The 18,492-nt window shown below is 38.4% G+C and overlaps 1 protein-coding gene across 2 annotated transcripts in view; it reads left to right on the top strand.

Annotated features, from left to right (window-relative positions):
• Window positions 1-1,172: 1,172 nt before the first annotated feature.
• CSE1L (CSE1 chromosome segregation 1-like (yeast)) overlaps window positions 1,173-18,492 on the top strand; it is a 20,934-nt gene continuing 3,614 nt past the window's right edge. Inside the window, exons 1-20 of one of the 2 annotated variants that reach the window (XM_010131336.1) lie at window positions 1,173-1,261; window positions 1,778-1,920; window positions 4,062-4,163; window positions 4,602-4,747; window positions 5,065-5,155; window positions 5,440-5,547; window positions 6,457-6,549; window positions 7,824-7,991; window positions 8,088-8,217; window positions 8,895-8,960; window positions 10,782-10,984; window positions 12,303-12,387; window positions 13,140-13,201; window positions 13,899-14,035; window positions 14,198-14,301; window positions 14,881-14,978; window positions 15,871-16,021; window positions 16,534-16,742; window positions 17,481-17,578; window positions 17,765-17,850. In XM_010131336.1, coding sequence (XP_010129638.1) covers window positions 1,177-1,261; window positions 1,778-1,920; window positions 4,062-4,163; window positions 4,602-4,747; window positions 5,065-5,155; window positions 5,440-5,547; window positions 6,457-6,549; window positions 7,824-7,991; window positions 8,088-8,217; window positions 8,895-8,960; window positions 10,782-10,984; window positions 12,303-12,387; window positions 13,140-13,201; window positions 13,899-14,035; window positions 14,198-14,301; window positions 14,881-14,978; window positions 15,871-16,021; window positions 16,534-16,742; window positions 17,481-17,578; window positions 17,765-17,850 — 2,365 coding nt within the window. In that variant the 5' untranslated portion in view covers window positions 1,173-1,176. The remainder of the gene's footprint in view (window positions 1,262-1,777; window positions 1,921-4,061; window positions 4,164-4,601; window positions 4,748-5,064; window positions 5,156-5,439; window positions 5,548-6,456; window positions 6,550-7,823; window positions 7,992-8,087; window positions 8,218-8,894; window positions 8,961-10,781; window positions 10,985-12,302; window positions 12,388-13,139; window positions 13,202-13,898; window positions 14,036-14,197; window positions 14,302-14,880; window positions 14,979-15,870; window positions 16,022-16,533; window positions 16,743-17,480; window positions 17,579-17,764; window positions 17,851-18,492) is intronic. The other variant, XM_010131338.1, reaches the window with a different exon arrangement.

The following is an 18,492-nucleotide window of genomic DNA, read 5'->3' as shown; positions in this document are numbered from 1 at the left end:
TTTGCTCCTTGGCCTTACAAACTTCCCTGGAGCAGATAACTTACATTTTTTTTTCATTATGAAAGAATTAAGTACTGGTTTCAACACAGTCATAATGATGCATGAGGCCATTTTGTCGCACAGATGTGCCTGCTATTACTGGTGCTGTTTGCTTATGCTGTTCTTTATTGAGAATTTGTTGGTTGAGATGAATTGGTGAACAAGACGACAGACAAGTAAACCCCCAAAAGGGAAGGGGAGTGTAGTATGGGAGGCACGACTCTTTAGGTGGGTTTTTACTATCCTACTAATTAGAAACTCCAGAGAAAAAACCAAATCTTTGCTTCCTTATTAGTTCTGTAGTGAGTAAACTGTGCTGCTGATGGTACGCAGGATGGGCAGAATTGATGAGGATGTCCTGAGCAACAACGTGTCCATTAAATCATATCTTGCTGCTGTTTTAATGATAGTGTAATTTTTATTATTGCAATTAAAGCTGTGAAGTTAATGTATCACTGTGGTAAGTATGAGAATATGTGTGGGAGGATTACTGGAGAGGAGTAATTTAGACTTATTGCACAGAGTTAGTCTGTAATAACACTGCATTTAAATTAACTCCCACCCTCCTCTAAGTTAATTCTACAGGGTGGACAAACCCTCTGGCTTTGCAGACTTTTGTCTGTTTGTAAAAAATTAATTTGCTGTTGAGAGTTTTCTTTGATAATGAATATTTCATTTTACAAGCCTTGACTCTCCAGTACACTTCAAATTGTTCTATTTACAGTTACGTAGGGCAGGACTTTTCAGCTTTTTCAACTAGAGACAGGTTTCTGGGGCTGACAGTGACTCTCAAAAGCAAAACCAAATTCCTGTTGTCATGAAAGGACAAGAGATCATCTTTTGGCCGTACCTGGTTCATGGTTTGCTGGATGTGTGATCCTGTTCTAGAAGTCTGGTCGCAGTAAACTAGACGGTGACAGTTACACGTAACTGAAGAACTGGAATGTTTCCTGTTTTGTGCGCGGTGCGCACTGGCTGTTGCGTTCTTGGGTGAGGTGTAAGATAGGCCCGTGCTTTATGAGGTGCAGTCAGAAAGAGCTGATGTGTGTCTTCTGTTGAATCTAGTTTTACTGTGTGTGTCTTATAGGATTCTGATCTGTATAACGGAACTACCTGTGACTTGCAGGTTCTGCCAAAATGGAGCTGAGTGATGACAATTTACAGATCTTAACTGAGTATCTAAAGAAAACACTTGATCCAGATCCTGCTATAAGGCGTCCTGGTAAGTGATTCTCTTGAGTGACCACACAAGTTTGTGGGCTTTTTGGCTCTTCTGTGCCTGGCAAACTTCAGTGAATATTTATGCAATAGCCTCTTTGCAGAAGTTCTCAGTATCCTTTTAAAACCAAAATCTAATGAAGCATAGATATAAATAGAAATTTATTTCGTTTGCTTTTTGTAATATTTTCCTGTATTTCTGATTTTTTTTTTTGCATTCTTATTTAAAACAGTGCTGCTCTTCACAATAAACCAGGATTTGTTTCTAGCAGGTTATGGATTTTAAAAAGGTGAGGAGGCAGTATTTCCACATCCTGCCTTGAACTGTGGCTTAAAGAAGCAGTAAAGAGCTTAAAGAATCCACAGAACTTTTTGTCAAACTTGTTCTGTCTTTCTCTTCTTGTGAAACTCTGGGAAAGTGTTTGTGTGCTGATTATTTCATAAAGATCCCTGAGGAATCACAGGACTCCCATTAGAAAAATAGTTCAGCTTTTGTTAATCTTTGTATATTCTCTTACAGCGGAAAAGTTTCTTGAGTCAGTTGAAGGAAGCCAGAATTATCCGTTGTTACTCTTAACGCTGCTGGAGAAATCACAGGAAAATGTCATCAAAGTTTGTGCATCTGTAACATTCAAGAATTATATTAAAAGGAACTGGAGAATTGTAGGTATCCTAGTGAGTAGATGTGCTAAGATTTAATAATCCTTTTAAGGTATAATAATAATATAAAGTCTAATTCTACAGTAACTTTGAAGTATGTGTGAGTGTCTGTACTCTGTGAAAGAAAGTGGATCATTCAGAGAACAAACACAAGGGGTTATTTACTGCTGAGGGACTAAAACCTGCATGGCTGGAGTCCATTCTATTAAAAAGAACTGGAGTTGGGTGATAAAATGATGATCAACTAATTTTCTCCAGTATTATATGCATATTTTGCAGCAGCACACTATTTAAAGCTCATTTAACTAACAGTGACGTTATTTAAACTAAAATGATTGTGAAGCGTCTGTACCCGTGAGCTGGCTGGTTTGGCCTGTATCTATTGTCAGAGAGTGACAGACATTTCAAGCCAGCCCTGCAGCTGAAAGCGATGATGTGCAGCAGTTTGTGTGGGTGGCCTTGCCAGTTTAAACTCAGAAGTGTTCGTATAGAGTACAATACTCCGAATAGAGGTATTGCATTTTAATCCTATTTTATCCTTTGATTTGAAGAGGTCAGAAACATTTTTGATTCAGAGCTTTCCACATTCATGATTTTTAATATACGGTAGAAAGTGTTATACTTGAGAGCTCGACTCCCTCAGCAAAGAGAGGTTTTAATTGATGCTGCTTGTACTTTGTCTCGCTGGAAGTGCTGATTGTACCTGAAAAATACCATATGGATAGTGTTGCTTTACTACAGGGAAACTGGTGTCTCCTCACTGCATCTTAGCTGGTACCTATGTACAAATCTGTGTGTGATTTCTCCCCTCCCCCTCATACTAATCTTAAGCAGCAATAGCAGTCCTAGATCTGGTTAAGTTTTATAAGATCAGTGCACAGAGTCTGGTATGAAATTTCTAGAACTTTGTTTCTGTAATACTGTCTTCTCGGTTGTTTCTCCCAAACTGCATCTTTATCTGTAGTGTATTGTAAGTAGAAATAATGTTCTGTTATGGAAAAATTTGTAAGTGGCTGCCTTTTCATGGCTTGCTGATGTAATTGAGGGTGAGGTTTGGTTTGGAGGAGGTGGAGATGCTATTCAGTAAGTGCATCCAGAGGGCTGCTGTGATTGCTGTGTAGCTTCAAGCACATTGTTTTGTCCAAAATTGAAGCTTTCTTTTCAAGAGCAGCTGTATGAAGAGAAAACACAGCCGTAAGGCCAGCTTACCTACATCACATGGTTTAATTTAGCAGCCTTGAACCTGGCTGATACAGAACTCGGTGGAAATGAAGCCTGTTCAGAGGTTTTGATTTGGTAGACCCTGGGGAGCCACATGTACAGGGCGCTTCTGGAGTGAGGGAAGGGTTTGCTTTTTTTAATTTATTTTAAAGTATGTACAGAATACTCATCTCTGTGCTGCCTCTCATATCTTCTACAAAGGTCTCATTTCTTTGCAAAATCTTATAAATAACCCCATAATAGGATTTCCTGTTGCAGATCTCTCCACCTCCTCTGTCCTCATCTGTCTAAGTGCATAACAGTGAGTCCTGCCTCCCCACCTGGAGCTTGTCCAGCGCAGCTATTGCTGCCTTTCACATCATGTAAACTCCTAAAGCTTAGGTTTTAAAGATCATCATCTTTTTGTGTTTTTTAGTGTATATGTACTGATTCTGTACATTCTTCTGATTCAGTGCCGTGTGATAGAAGAGGAAAAGCAAGTTCTCTGGTTTTGATTGTCTAACTTACATCTTCATGTGCAGGTTCTAGAGAGTATGGCTTGAGACAGCTTGCAGAAAATAAGTCTTTGAGGTGAGCGGAAGTGAGGACAGAGATGTGATTTGGTGTGTGGAAGAGGAGACTATCACATACATTATTGGCATGTGCACCCGCCCTTACTATTGCGGAAATGCCGATTTGAAAGTCACTGAGGAGTCACTTAGAGAAGGAGAAAAAACTAGTTCAAGGTTTTACAGAAAGATGTGATTTCTGGTACTGCCGTTACAGATTCATTGTGTATCTTTAACAGAGCTGCTTCTTAATTTCTTTAACAATCTAGTAGCTGCATAAATCAGTATAAGCAATTGGTTTCCGAAAAGCTGATACTCGCTTGTTGCCTAGAGTATACTGATATGCCCATGACTTAATTATTGTTTTAATTTTAGGTTGAAGATGAACTAAACAAAATATGTGAATCAGACAGGATAGCCATTAAAGCCAACATAGTGCCCTTGATGCTTAGCAGCCCAGAACAAATTCAAAAGCAGGTAACGTGTCAGTTCCTGGTTGTATCCATGAGACTTCTGGAATATTTTCAGCATGTCTAGAGGCTCTGGCTATTGGCAGAGCTCAGTTCCCTTAGCTGTTAAGTGACCCCAATACCAATAACTTAGAGTATATTGTTACAGCTACTTCTGCCTGCTTTAATTTCTTTTTTTTAATGGCAATTGCCATATAATCTTACAGCTAAGTTCTAGCATTAGACAGTTAAATTCAGCAGTTCTAGAAAGTGGAGCTGTGTGTAATCATTGAGTTTAAAGTGAGATTTTTTAATTTATTTGTGGTGAAAAGTAGTAGGTATTTAACACAATGATTTTTGAATCTGACAAGAATAACAAGCATTTTCTCAGATATTTGCAACATCTGTGTTTTTTGTGATGAGGAGCCTGCTCTTCCATCGTGTAATGATTATGCTTCCTTTCCAGTTAAGTGATGCTATTAGTATTATTGGTCGGGAAGACTTTCCTCAGAAATGGCCAGACTTACTGACAGAAATGGTGAACCGCTTCCAAAGTGGAGATTTCCACGTCATTAATGGAATCCTTCGCACTGCTCACTCTTTATTTAAAAGGTATTAGAAATAAGGGAGTTAGTATATGGATTGCAAAATTTCTGTTCAAATCTAAATTTTTACTGTTAGACTTAATTTTGTAGATTTATGGAGTCTACAGTTACGGCTTCTACTTACGTTTATTGACTTTTAAATAGTAAATTAAGTGGTTGTGAACTTGTACGCCTTTCATGGTCTCTATTTTGTTTAGTTCTTGTTTACTTGACAGTATTTTTTTTCAAGGTTGAGCTTAAATTGTATATATATATCATTAATTGTACACAGGTTAATTTGGTAATAAATGTGAAGACTCTATCTATTTCTCTTTCACTTGTCAGGTACCGCCATGAATTTAAATCAAATGAATTATGGGCAGAGATCAAACTTGTCCTCGATGCCTTTGCTTTGCCCTTGACAAATCTCTTCAAGGTATTTCTTGCTGAATCATGTCTAAAACAAGCTTAACATTCTGAATTGCTTGTTGAGGATGCCTGTAAAATGGAAAGAATAGTTGCTTTAAAACTGTTGATGATGTTCAAACTAAAGTCATGAAGTGAGACCTGACAGGATTGATAAGGGGAGGAAAAGGAACTGTAGTTTCTGGGTTGTTTTTTTGTTTTTTCTGTGTTTTATGTTATGTGACACTTTTCGTTATCTTTTGTCAGTGTGGTTTGTGTGTGTGTTACTTGACTGAATGTTGTGTCTTTTTCTAGGCAACTATTGAACTTTGCAGCACACACGCAAATGATGCCAGTGCTTTGAAGGTTCTCTTTTCTTCCCTCATTCTAATTGCAAAGCTGTTCTACAGTTTAAATTTTCAGGTGAATCTCCTTGTTTTTCTGATAGTTCTGCTTTGATCTCTCAAAGCTGTTATGCTCTTATTTACAGAAGCCATTTGAGGCAGCCTTTGAGGCCATGCTTTATCACAAAAATAAAAGTCCACAATCTTCATCAGTACTGGAGTAAAGGCACAGTAAGGATGGGGTTAATTAACGTGTTAGCTTGGCCCTGTCTAAGCAGAAGTTCAAGAGAGCCTGAGCTTGTGTCATAGCAAGGAGGTGTTGTACGGGTAGCTCTCCGAGTAGGAGCTGTGAGGGACAGAAGTCGAATGCCTGAGTTTGTACTCACTGTCCTTCATAAATATGATTGTACTGACACAAACTCAGCCGTGTAGGTGAAAGTCAGGTCAGACTAGTAGCTCTGTGGCACTATAGTAGCAAGTAATTTAGGTAGCAGTGTGGGGCTTTTTGTTTTCAAATCAGATCTAAATTTCTAACATTATTAAATGCACTATATGAAAAACAGTAAAAAACTTCTTTGAGGTGACATATATTTAGTGTCTCAGCACAAACATGAGTCTGCAAAGTGGGATGATAATGCCTTGATTGCTTGGGCTGTTATTCCATGTTGTGCAACAGAGCAAGCTGGAGTTGAAAGGGAGGCCTGTGCTTTCTTGTTCTGAGACTAAGAGGCAGTAAGGTTCTTCTTTATAAAATTGCAGGCTGTAAAATAGGGTGTAAGCAACTAGTTTGTTTGAAAATACTGTATTTCAGAGCCTCTCTCTGGAGCGTTTTCGTTGAGGAGAGGGTAGTGTTTCATTTTGAAGGTTGTTTTCACTTTGTTGTCCCTCAGTATATTGTACGGTGGATACATACTACTTACAATGGAGGTATGTTATCTAAGTAGTGCCATCAAAAATTGAAATGTAAATCTTTGCTTTTCCTTCACAGGATCTTCCTGAGTTTTTTGAAGATAACATGGAAACATGGATGACAAATTTTCATAGTCTTTTAACTTTAGATAATAAACTCTTGCAGACTGATGTAAGTACTGCGTAAACCTTCCTGGTTTGCCTCTGTGTAGTGGAGAGGATTAGCTGAGGACTTGGGTCTAACTCTGAACAATGCAATGTTTTGTTTGTTGGTTAAACAGAAGAATAGAACGACTACAAGGAAATGGGGTTTACGTTGCCCTGTTGTCTAAAATCTGAGGTCCAATTCTTGAAGTTGAATTCAGATACAGGTGTACCCTGCTCGACACAGAAATCAAATTACAGATACTCATCGCTGAGTAGATTCTCCCAGGGACATCTGCTGAAGTCACCTGATGATTAGAGAGTCACAGTGCCTGTGTCTTCTGCACCTTTCAGCTGCTTCATGCACTGTGTTTTAGAAAATGGGGTATCACGAAGAACTTGAACCGCTTGAACGTGACATCCCTAAGTACTTTAGCTTAGCATTTGCTCTCTAGTTCTAAGAATTAGTAGATTTTACATGTGCAAGGTGATACCAAGTCCTCAAAGCTCAAATTCATTTTGCACAGGCTTTCTGCATTTTAAATGCTGCTCTCTTCTAGATACAATACAGTAGTTCACCACACGATGGAGCCAAAGAAACTATACATTCCTTTACAATACATAGGGAGGAATATTAAGTGTATCCCGTGCTGTAGTTCATGGTTGTTTTGGGCTGACACTGCTGATAAAAGGAGCTTTGCTGCTCCCTTCTCTTGCCTTTCGTCCATGCACTGATGCCCAGCACAAACACTGCTGCAGCTGTGCGCTGAACTGAGTCAGGCGGTGACGTGCATTAACGCTGGAAGGTGGGGATGGGGGGAGATGGAGCTGGGGTGGTGTTTGCTTGCGTGGGGTTTTTCTAATTCCAGCTCAGCATCTGTGCTGGAATGGGGAAGGGGAGGGGATACTTTCACAACTTCTGCAGCTATTCCAGTTTTAAGTAGCAAGATACAATGTTTGCTAAGCATATTTTTTTCAATGCCTTGTATTGTCTTTTTCCTATTACATCTGTAAATTAATTTCATGTCAAACTTTATCAGGTCTAAATGATTTAAGGTGCATAGTATTTTAATTTGAAATGTAGGTATGATTTATAACTTGTGGTGCAGTACCAGTACAAACCAGCAAAACGCAGTAATTCTAGGGACATAGGAGGGATTTCTTTCACCTATTTAGAACGTAGTAGAATAATAGTGTAAATATTTCCTTCAAATATAGTAAATACTTCTTTCAAATATACTTCTGATATTTAAGTAGTGTTGAAGTTTGGATGTTTCAGTTCTTAGTTTTGTTTTATGTGAGGATGAAGAGGAAGCTGGATTACTGGAGCTCTTGAAATCACAAATCTGTGATAATGCTGCTCTATACGCTCAAAAATATGATGAGGAATTCCAGCCCTACCTGCCACGTTTTGTAACAGCCATCTGGAATCTGTTAGTCACAACAGGCCAGGAAGTGAAGTACGACTTGGTAAGTTGTTATAAACTGATCTTGTCAAGTTCAGTAATGAATTATAAATTGGTCAATCATGCTAAAACTGGCTGTGTTCTGTTTGTGGCGTTCTAGCTGGTTAGCAATGCAATCCAGTTCCTGGCCTCAGTCTGTGAGAGGCCACATTACAAGCATCTGTTTGAAGACCAGAATACACTGACAAGCATCTGTGAAAAAGTTATTGTTCCAAATATGGAATTTAGAGGTAACATTTTGAGACTTAATTTTTCAGACGCAGTAAAATCTAACTGTAATTATAATGATATGTTCTTTGCAGAACAAAGAATTGAAGATTACCTCTTGTGTAGAATCTTTAGAACTAGATTCATAACCAAGTTTCTAGAAGAGATTGCTGTCCTGTGGGTTTTGTAGAATTGTATGAAGATATCTAATAGTTTTTCTGTCTTTCTGGGATCTCAGATTGAAAAGTGCAGGCAATGTAGGTCATGTGCCACCAATAAGTTTTCATGCTGAAAGCATGAGTATCCGAATAATTGCGGGACTCTAAGCAGCATGGGTATCGGGGCTATCAACTGTCATGTGTTTCTCAAAGTTCTGATGGGCTCATTGATCTAAAACATGGTGAAGATGTATTGCAGTGATAAGGAGCTTCTCTGTCTTAAGTGACTCTGGAAGCCTCTTTAAATGCACTTAGTATTGAATATGTCTTTTTATCTTTTTTTTTTTTTTTAAATCAGCAGTACATCAGTTCAAGAGTATGAAAGGCTAATTTGTGGGGTAGGAGCAAGCTAAACAGTCTGCGATGTTTCTGATTAATTTCTGTTAATGTTATAGAAAATTACTTGATAAAAATACTTGATAATAATACACCATAAAAACCAGAGACCTCAGTATTTAAACTTCTGTGTTTTATATTTTCAGCGGCTGATGAAGAAGCTTTTGAAGATAATTCTGAAGAATATATAAGAAGGGATTTGGAAGGATCTGGTAATCCACAGATTTATACTAAGAATACTTTGTCTTTAAATATAGCTCTAAAGTCCTGAAGCAATTTACTGAAGCTTTTATAGCTTGTTTTTTCAATTGGGAAGGTTCCCCCTTCCAAAGAGACTTTGTCCAGTTTTTGAACAAGTGTACAGTCATTATATGCCCATCACAGCATTTGTTTGAACAGTGCTTTTATAGGGGTTTTTCCTTAATTGGATTGGTATGTCTCCTGCACTGCACACAGACTCGTTTCAGCAAATATAGCCTGTAAGTCAATGCTGAATAGTAGCCACAGTTGTGTATTTAGTTCCTGTGTGTGGAGTTTTAAATAACATGGAGAGACTGTGCCTGTATTTAGTAGTCTGTCATGTTTAAACTGAAATTCTGACTGGTGTTGCATACAAATCCGTGATCAAGCCAGCTGGACACCCGCCAGCCCTTGTGCGCCAGCACTGTGTTCAAACCAGTACAGTAACTGCTGAAAACACGGTGCTGTGCTAACAGAGCTGCTTAATTTTCTGATCGTGGCTGTCTGGTCTTCAGCCAGGTCAGAGCACAAGTGAGCCAAATCGAGACATATATGACAGTTCTGTGTACGTTGTTCTGTGCCCCTAACAGTTACTGACTGACACTCTTTGATTAATGGCACTTCATAATAGATTTAAAAAATTATTGTATGCTTGCAATGGAGGACAAAATTGGAGGAAAATGGTTTTGAACTTTTTTCAAAGAAAAGTTTTATCATTCTTACCCAGGATTGGCTGCATTTTAGGTATTTGTGGAGCTTTTATTTGTTAGCTACTAAGAGAATTGAGGCAAGAAGTATTTGTATTCTTCAAAGATTACTTTAGAAATGCCCTCTATTGCATTTAAATTGATTGCTTTATTTTCCTTCTGTTCCTTCTGTTAATACATTGTATTAAAGGCCAGCTGACTTTTTTTTACCTTTCTTGAAGCAAGGAATTTTTACAAATTTTTTTATTGGTTTTTTTTTTATTTCTTTTTTCACAAAAATGTACCGATTCAGTGCGGTGGGCCAGCAGCTAAGCACCACTCAGCAGCTTGCTTCCCACCCTGCAGCAGTGGGATGGAGGAAGGAGTAGGAAAAGTAAAAATGAGAACGCTCGTGGAGACAGACAGTGAAAGAGGAAGGAAAGAGAATGGGGGTGAAGTCAGTGACTCACTACCTCCCACAAGTAGACTGATGCCCAGCCTGTCCCTGAGCAATGGCCGCCTCCCCCAAAACCCTCTCCCCTCGTTTTTTATTGCTGAGCATTATGTTATGTGGCATGAAATATCCCATTGGTCAGTTAGGATCAGCTCTCCAGGTTGTGTCTCCTCCTAGCTTCTTGCCCACCCCCAGCCTAGTTGCTGAGAAGGAAAAGGAGAAAGCCCTGACACTGTGCAAGCACTTGTCAGCAACAGCCAAAACACTGGGGTGTTACCAACTGCGTTAGTCACCAGTACAAAACAGCACCATATGGGCTGCTGTGAAGAAAATTAACTCCATCCCAGCCAGGCCCGGTACATTCGGGTGCGTAATTGTCAGGACAGTAGAAGCCTCCCCTGCACGCTTACTGCATCTTTCTTTAGAGGACAGGAGAACCCGTGAATACGCGTGCAGCGCTGGTAGGGGTCCATTTGGTTGTACAAAGAGTCCCTGTGATGACAGTAAGTTGAAGGCTTAAATGTGTTCTTATGCATCCGTGTGGAGGATTGCAATAATTAGCATAAGGTGTAGCTACAACTCGAGAAGCTGTGTATTATTTTTGTTAAAAAGTTGTATACTTCATATGCAAAGGATCTTTGGTTCTCCTGCAGATATTGACACCAGGCGCAGAGCAGCTTGTGATCTAGTCAGAGGCTTGTGCAAATTTTTTGAAGGACCTGTGACCGGGATTTTTTCTGGATATGTTAATTCTATGCTGCAAGAATATGCAAAGAATCCATCTGTTAACTGGAAGCACAAAGATGCAGCTATCTACCTTGTTACATCTTTGGCCTCCAAAGCTCAAACACAGAAGGTATTTCTACATTCTTTTTGGTTTAATCCCTGTATATTCAAATATCATAGCGCACATGGGGACTGCCATTCATTTTATGCTGCTTCGGAATGGGAGTAACTGTATTTGTAGTAATTTAATGTTGATGAGATTAAAAGTCGTCTGTTACATAATCCTCTCACAGTTGGTAATTTGGTGGTGACTGATATTCAGATGGATTGGGAAAGTCACACTCTGTGTGACCATTTGGCAGGTCTTATTAGCATGTCTGAAGCAGCTGTACAAAGAAACAGAATTAGTTTGGGTCTAGAACCTCAGCTTTTAAGTGGTACTGAGCCAGAGTTTGTGAGCCATGGAAGGCCAAATTTAGCTTTACGGAAGATCAGAAGTGTGGAGCAGACTAGAAGGAATCTTAAGTGACTCTAACACTTCTTATTGTTTCCCAATGTTTCCCTGTTATTTGAGTGATGATGATTTGCAAGTGACCTGTGAATGCTAATGATGGCTGGAAATGGATCTCGTGACTTGTTTGAGAGGAAGGAGGAGTGGGTTGGATGCCTTGAAAAGCCACACCTGAGCTAAAGTGTGTTTGGAAACAGTAGCATTGTACCGAATGTCCTACAGAACAGATTTTAAATGTTACTGCAGTTCAAGTCTGTGGCTTTACAAGACAGACTCGAGGCAAACATAATAAAACATGCTGTCAGCATCTTTATGCAGTTTTGCCAAAGGTTCTCAGTCTTTCCCTGAACCTCTAGTTGCGTACTACTGCACGGGGTGAGTAATGTGAACCAGAGTCTTCTGGCAATTAGAAAACTTAGGTTGTGCATCTTTCTTTTTCTGTGCTGTTGTGGGATAACATCACTTAGAACACTCAATTGGTAAATACCCATGTGAAAACCCTGTTTTAAAAATCAGGTGAGTTTTTCATGAGAGAAAACTTAAGAAATCATTATTTTGCTGCTCTAATTCAGAATTGGAGTTTGAGTCCTAAGCTTTTCTTTTTTTAAAAGGCCTATCTCAAAAAAAGTATCAAGTTAGTAAGTTTCTGATATTCTGTATCTAAAATTTTGGTTGATTATTGCTGTGTTTCATGCTATTATTCCTCAACTCAGAGCTGGTAACTTTGAACCTCAGTAGTGCTATAGCAGGAACACAGGCTCTTGAAAATGTTAAGAAAGAGGGATTTGATGGCTCTCTGCTACAGATGCAATTCCAACACTCATCACATGCATACAGGCTTTAGATTCCTCCTGTTAAAAGCACTTGAGAATGAGTAAGAAAACTAGGTGAATGTCAACATCTGGAAACAGAGTCGGTTTGTTTCTTGTTTTTCTAGCATGGGATAACACAAGCCAATGAACTTGTTAATCTGACAGAATTCTTTGTGACTCACATTCAACCTGACTTAAAGTCTGCCAATGGTAAGTCAATGTTAATTTTGCTATGGCATTTTCTGTGATATATCTGCAACTTGGACAGTGATCGCTGTTCCTTAAGGCTCAAGCGCTTGTATATCAGCGTAATCTCTGAGAAGACTTAACGCCTGGCACAAGGGAAGTAATTCAGATTTGTTTGGCCAGCACCGAATGAGCTTTCAAACAAAGGTAGATTGCTCTCTGCACAGATTGCCCACGCTGTCTGCAGGATCACACACGCCTGCTATCAGCCACATGTTTCAACTTGTCGAATCAAAGTAATTTTATTTCTCTATTTGAGACCTTCTGGCAAACTTTTATGCTATACTAAACCCTGAGAAGTTAAAATACTGAAGACTAGGTTGTGGCCTGTGTCGGCCCAGATTGGTGAGATTACGGGTGTCTAGATTTAAGGTGTGTAATTTATGTTATGCTTCAGCAATTATTTTAGGATGTTTGGAATGTAGTGGATTGTCTTGGAATACGTAATTGGAGGCTGTGAAAATCAGAGCCAGAAGGGGAAATTTCATGTGGTAGAGTTGGACCGTACACTTAATGGTACTGAAGTGTGATTTGTACCCAAAACTCGTATTCTGTCTAACAGTGCAGAAATGCAGAAACCAAGCAACGCAGAAGAACATTGTGTGTGTTATTTTTGACGGAAAAATTGTGACTTACTGTCACCTCTATGTAGTGTATGCTCAGTAATCACATTTATATGAAACTATCAACAAAATTTGCATATTTTTCTATTGCAGTGAATGAATTCCCTGTGTTAAAAGCAGATGGTATCAAATATATCATGATTTTTAGAAACCAAGTAAGTTTCTCTTTTACTCTTGTGGTGAAAACATACTGTAGTTTGTTATTTTATACTTGCCAAGCCCAATTTATCTTACTTGACCGTATGTTGACTCAACAGGTGTTCAGTAGTCATATATAACACTTCATGCTGAATTTTCACTTTTGAAAGTAAGCGATATTGTTATGAATATCCAATTAACACGTAGTCTATATGCTATCCATATGCTGCGGGAGCACTGAACATCTTAGCATGCTTAGTTTTGCAACACACTCAGACTTTTTCAAGACAATGTTGGTCTAAATATACTGGATTGCTCGTATCATTGCAGTAGTTGTTAAAGAGATTGCAGCAGCTTTGTCCTTTACCTTTTCTGATTTGTGAGATGCAGTAGAAGAAAATATTGGATATTATTTCTAAATTTTAGATTACTTGTATTCATCTCTTATGAAGTATTTATGATGAGCTTTTTTAAAGCTTGATGCTTTTAATTGCTTGTTAAGACAAAGTAAAATGGAAAAAGAAATACACATTAGGAATATATGCACTTACAATCAAGTGTAGCTTTGGTGTTTGGGGAAGTATACAGGTGATGACAGAAATAGGTGCCTCTTGGTTGTCAAAGTGTGATTTAGTAACTGGAGGAGCCTTCTAAGTTTTGAACCATCTCTATTTTTATGTAACGTTTGTATAATTTGTTGCCATATCTTTGTAGGTACCTAAAGAACAACTGTTGGTATCTATTCCTCTCTTAATCAATCACCTTCAAGCAGAAAGTATTGTAGTCCATACTTACGCAGCCCATGCTCTGGAAAGATTGTTTACCATGAGGGGGACAAATAATACTACTCTGTAAGTTTTCAAGCAGAAATAAATTCATTCTACATAGGTTTTGTCCATTAAGGATGAGAAATATCTGTAGGGGATCTTTTATTTCTTAGTATTACAATACTGTAAAATGCTTGAAGTTTGTGAATATCTTCCATCACTAAAGAGCTGTGTTTTATTTAACAGCATCACAGCTGCAGAAATGGCACCATTTGTAGAAGTGCTGTTAACAAACCTTTTTAAAGCGCTGACACTCCCTGGCTCGTCTGAAAATGAATACATTATGAAAGGTAAATGCTTTATGAGGTCTGCAGTATAAGACTAACTTTGTAAACTCGAGGTGAAGTCTTACAGTTACAGGCTACTGAAATTTTTATTTGAAAGAGCTAATTTGTGCAAACACGCTAAAGGGGTATGTGCAGCCTGCAGTTATTTACCAGGCTGTATTAAGGCATCTTTGACTAAATTTATGGTACCATAGATGAACACTAAACATAATGGTATTGTCACAAATTATTTCTTAAATGGTAGTGTTTGTAGGCAGGACAGCTACCTGAGCAGTGTCAGCAGGACATCTGAGTGGGTTACGGCTAACAGTGTGCCAGGATTTCAGACTGGCCCAAGATAAGTGATGGTCTTTGCTTAACCTTCTGTGCTCCGTCTACAAAATGGGGATAATGAGGCTTTGCTTTATCCTTTGTCATGATTATAGACTGATTGCTCTTACAGCAAGTCCACTTTCGTACGGTACCTAATTTCTTGGGATAAAATTTAAAATTTAATAGTGAAAGGTGAAGAATTTAGGCATATGATGGGTGACAGAAACGTATGTTGGTCTCCAGAAGGTAATACTTTCCATTTATTTGCAGCCATCATGAGGAGTTTTTCTCTGCTACAGGAATCCATCATACCATACATCCCTTCTGTCATCACACAGCTCACCCAGAAACTCCTGGCTGTCAGTAAGGTAAAGAAACAGGCTGAGCAAAACGTCCACTTTTTACCTCGTGGAGCAGTCTTTCTGAAGACTTACGTATACCTTGTTTATGTTCTGCTAGAATACTGTAAATCGTTCAATATTTTCTGACTAAAATAAGTTAAAACAGCCTTCAGTGAAGTACTGTCTTCCTTTTAAGACATACTTTCAAATCATTGTCCCCTGCTCTCATCTGAAATTTGGAAGCAGCTTATGAAATCTTTTTGTAATACTGGTGTGTTCTAATATAAATGTTTGCTTGTGCAGAGGCCACCATTACAATAATCTGTTTTTCTCACAACTCCTTTATTCTTTGTCCATGAAGCTTCTGAGGCTAATATTAAATTTAGGCACTGCAGTACGTTATTAAATTAAATAAATCACCCTCCTACTTTTGATGGGTAAAATTACCGTAGTTTTTTTGATCAGGCTGGGCTCATATTCTTGAACACTGACATTAGGGAATGCTTTAGAATACCTTCATCAAATATCCAAAAAACTTCTACTATGTATGGTTTAAACTTAGCTGTAGGGTGTAAGGAATGTTCAGTAAAGAGTTGACTAGTCACAGGATTGAAAAATAATTTTTTTCCTGTTTTTGTTTTGTGCTACTTTAACTGCTTACTAGTTTATGTGGAGCTTCTGAAAAACATTGTTTCCTTTAAAATATTTATAAAAACCACCCCTCCTTTATGCTTTAAAGGATTTTATGTTCGCTTTTATCTATGGAACTAATTCCATTAGCATATTAATAATAAGTCATTAAGAATTCTTATTGCCAGTTGCTACTTTAGCCTTTAGTTTACATTAAAAATATATTTTGCTAAATAAGTGACTTAGCTGCAAGTTTAGGTTGATTTATCTGTTTATAATTTGTTTTTAGAATCCAAGCAAACCTCACTTTAACCATTACATGTTTGAATCAATATGCTTGTCGATAAGGATAACGTGCAAAGCAAACCCGGATGCTGTTGGAAGCTTTGAAGAGGCTTTGTTCATGGTGTTCACTGAGATACTGCAGAATGATGTGCAAGGTAAATGAAAATCAGTAAGTGCTTGTGCTCTCTCCACTGCAATTGGTTGCTGTGACTTTAGCTCATGGCAGTTTTTCTGTAACACAGGAAATTCAAGTGAGAACGCAGCATGTTCACAGTCCTGATAAACACCTTCAGGAAGTGTCTGGGTTCTTCCATAGGGTGCATGAACTGCATTAACTTATTTTTAAAAGAAACTGTATTTTTAAAATATCTGACAATCACTACTCTAAAGCCTCTTCTTATTCTTCTTAATTATGCCTTGTTTCTAGCAGTTTGTTTTCCATGTTTTCCAACATTAACAAAGAGAGGAAATAGAAATTGTGTATATAGAATGCTTGTAGATTTTTGGAATAATTAAATTTGGCAGTAATAATTTCTCCAAGATTTCATTTGCTGGTATCTCTGTTAGCATGACAACACTGTAGGTTCAGTCAGTAGATATGTGGGTCCTAGGAACTGACAGCAACCCGTCTGTGCTGAATTTGTAAATGTCATCACTTCTTTTCCAGAATTCATTCCATATGTGTTTCAAGTGATGTCCCTACTTCTAGAAATGCATAAAAATGAAATCCCATCATCCTACATGGCATTGTTTCCTCATCTGCTTCAGCCAGTATTATGGGAAAGGACGGGAAACATTCCTCCTTTGGTCCGACTCCTGCAGGCTTATTTGGAGCGGGGTGCCAATACAATAGCAAGTGCTGCTGCTGACAAAATCGTAAGTGGGATTGATTTGGTCACAGTGCATGCCTCTAGACATGTTGATTTACGGTTAAAAATTATGAGGAGCTTTTTCCTGTGGTGAATAGCTGGATTTGTGCAGGCTTTGTGCTTATACATTAAATTAATGGTATAAAGACAAAAAATGCTATGCATGCTGGCTTTTTGGATGCTTTTCCATTATGTGGACAAGATAAATCCTAGACTGTCGTGCTTTTGTCAATTAAAATGTAAAAATCCTGCACTTAGTTTTTGCAAGCAGGTACGTTTCCATGATGCTTCTGTCTCATTTGCCTTCTGTTGAACACTGGACTGGGAAACCTCTCAGAGATTCTGTTCGAAATAGTCTTGAGTAGAAGGAGTGAGGAGGAACCAAAATGTTGGGAAGTCTGAGGATTAGTGGATTCAGTAGGACATTTTTTCTGCATACTTGATTTTGTTGCATGATCTGCTACAGTCAGACTCGATTAGACAATGCAATTGATGAAGCAGGCTCGCGTGTCCAGACTGGCTTTGGTGTTCATTTGATCAAGGTTAAGCTTAGTGCTCAGAGGAACATCTCTTGGTCCCGGTAGAAATCTATGTTCCTTGTCCTTAACTGCAGAAGCAGAATCCTGGTTGAAGTTACAAAAGCTTTTGCCTTGTTGTGTGTCTTAGATGGAAAGGGCCAACTTTCTGGTAGGTCACATATGAAGAACTGTTGTGAAGAGGTTTTTTACGTTTGCTTTGCTTACAGCCTGGATTGTTAGGTGTGTTCCAGAAGTTGATTGCCTCCAAAGCTAATGACCATCAAGGATTCTATCTTCTAAACAGTATTATAGAGCATATGCCTCCGTGAGTATGAATTGAAATTACATACAAAACTAATTTCTGTAGACTTGAATATTTGGTATGTTTAACAACTGAAAAACGTCATGTTTATCAGTAAAACAGACTTGAACAAGTCCATCCATATTTTCTGTGAAGCAGCATTAGTGAAACCCTAGTATGACTTGAATAACTATTATTTTAAATTTCCAGTGGATCAGTCGACCAGTACAGGAAACAGATCTTCATTCTGCTGTTCCAAAGACTTCAAAATTCCAAAACGACAAAATTTATCAAAAGTAAGTTCCTTCCTATGCGAAAAGCTTCAGTGCCGGTGATGCCAACAGTTTAGAACATGCACTGAATAAGTATCTGAGGGTGTCCTGTGGTTGTGCGGATGACGGGATACTAGTGACCCGTAACACAGAGATGGCCTGCAAATTATTTCTGTAATTGGGGGTGCCATATAGGGCAGCTGCCACAGCAGGTGTCACTTCATGAAAACTGAAGGAATCAAACTAAAATAAGGGAGGAGACTTGTGAATTCCTCTTACTTTCTTACTCTGTGTGATACAATTAATTATCTGAAAGTGTCTCCATTTAATCTTCAGCTAATACCAGTAGCCTTTCACACAACACAGTAGTACTGACCACCCTTCCTTTCGCTGCGTGTAGTTGTGTGTTATTACTGCTAAATGCTAAATATGTGTTTGTGTCGTTCTGCCTTAACATGACTTAAGGTATTGATAAGGTTTTATGTTAAATTAGCAAAGCTGTAGTAAATTATTGAAATATATATTCTGGTTATTTCTGCTGTAATGGGGAAATTATTGTCATACTGATTAAATTATTTTAATGATACTATCACTGCACAAATTTTGCAATGTCTGTCACTTAATCCTGTAAAATTAGTGTTAGTGCCGCTTGATAGGAGCAGGAAT

Source organism: Buceros rhinoceros, unplaced genomic scaffold, assembly GCF_000710305.1.
Source record: "Buceros rhinoceros silvestris isolate BGI_N320 unplaced genomic scaffold, ASM71030v1 scaffold42022, whole genome shotgun sequence".
In the NCBI taxonomy this organism is placed as follows: domain Eukaryota; kingdom Metazoa; phylum Chordata; class Aves; order Bucerotiformes; family Bucerotidae; genus Buceros; species Buceros rhinoceros.
This window is presented reverse-complemented; position numbering and strand designations above follow the sequence as displayed.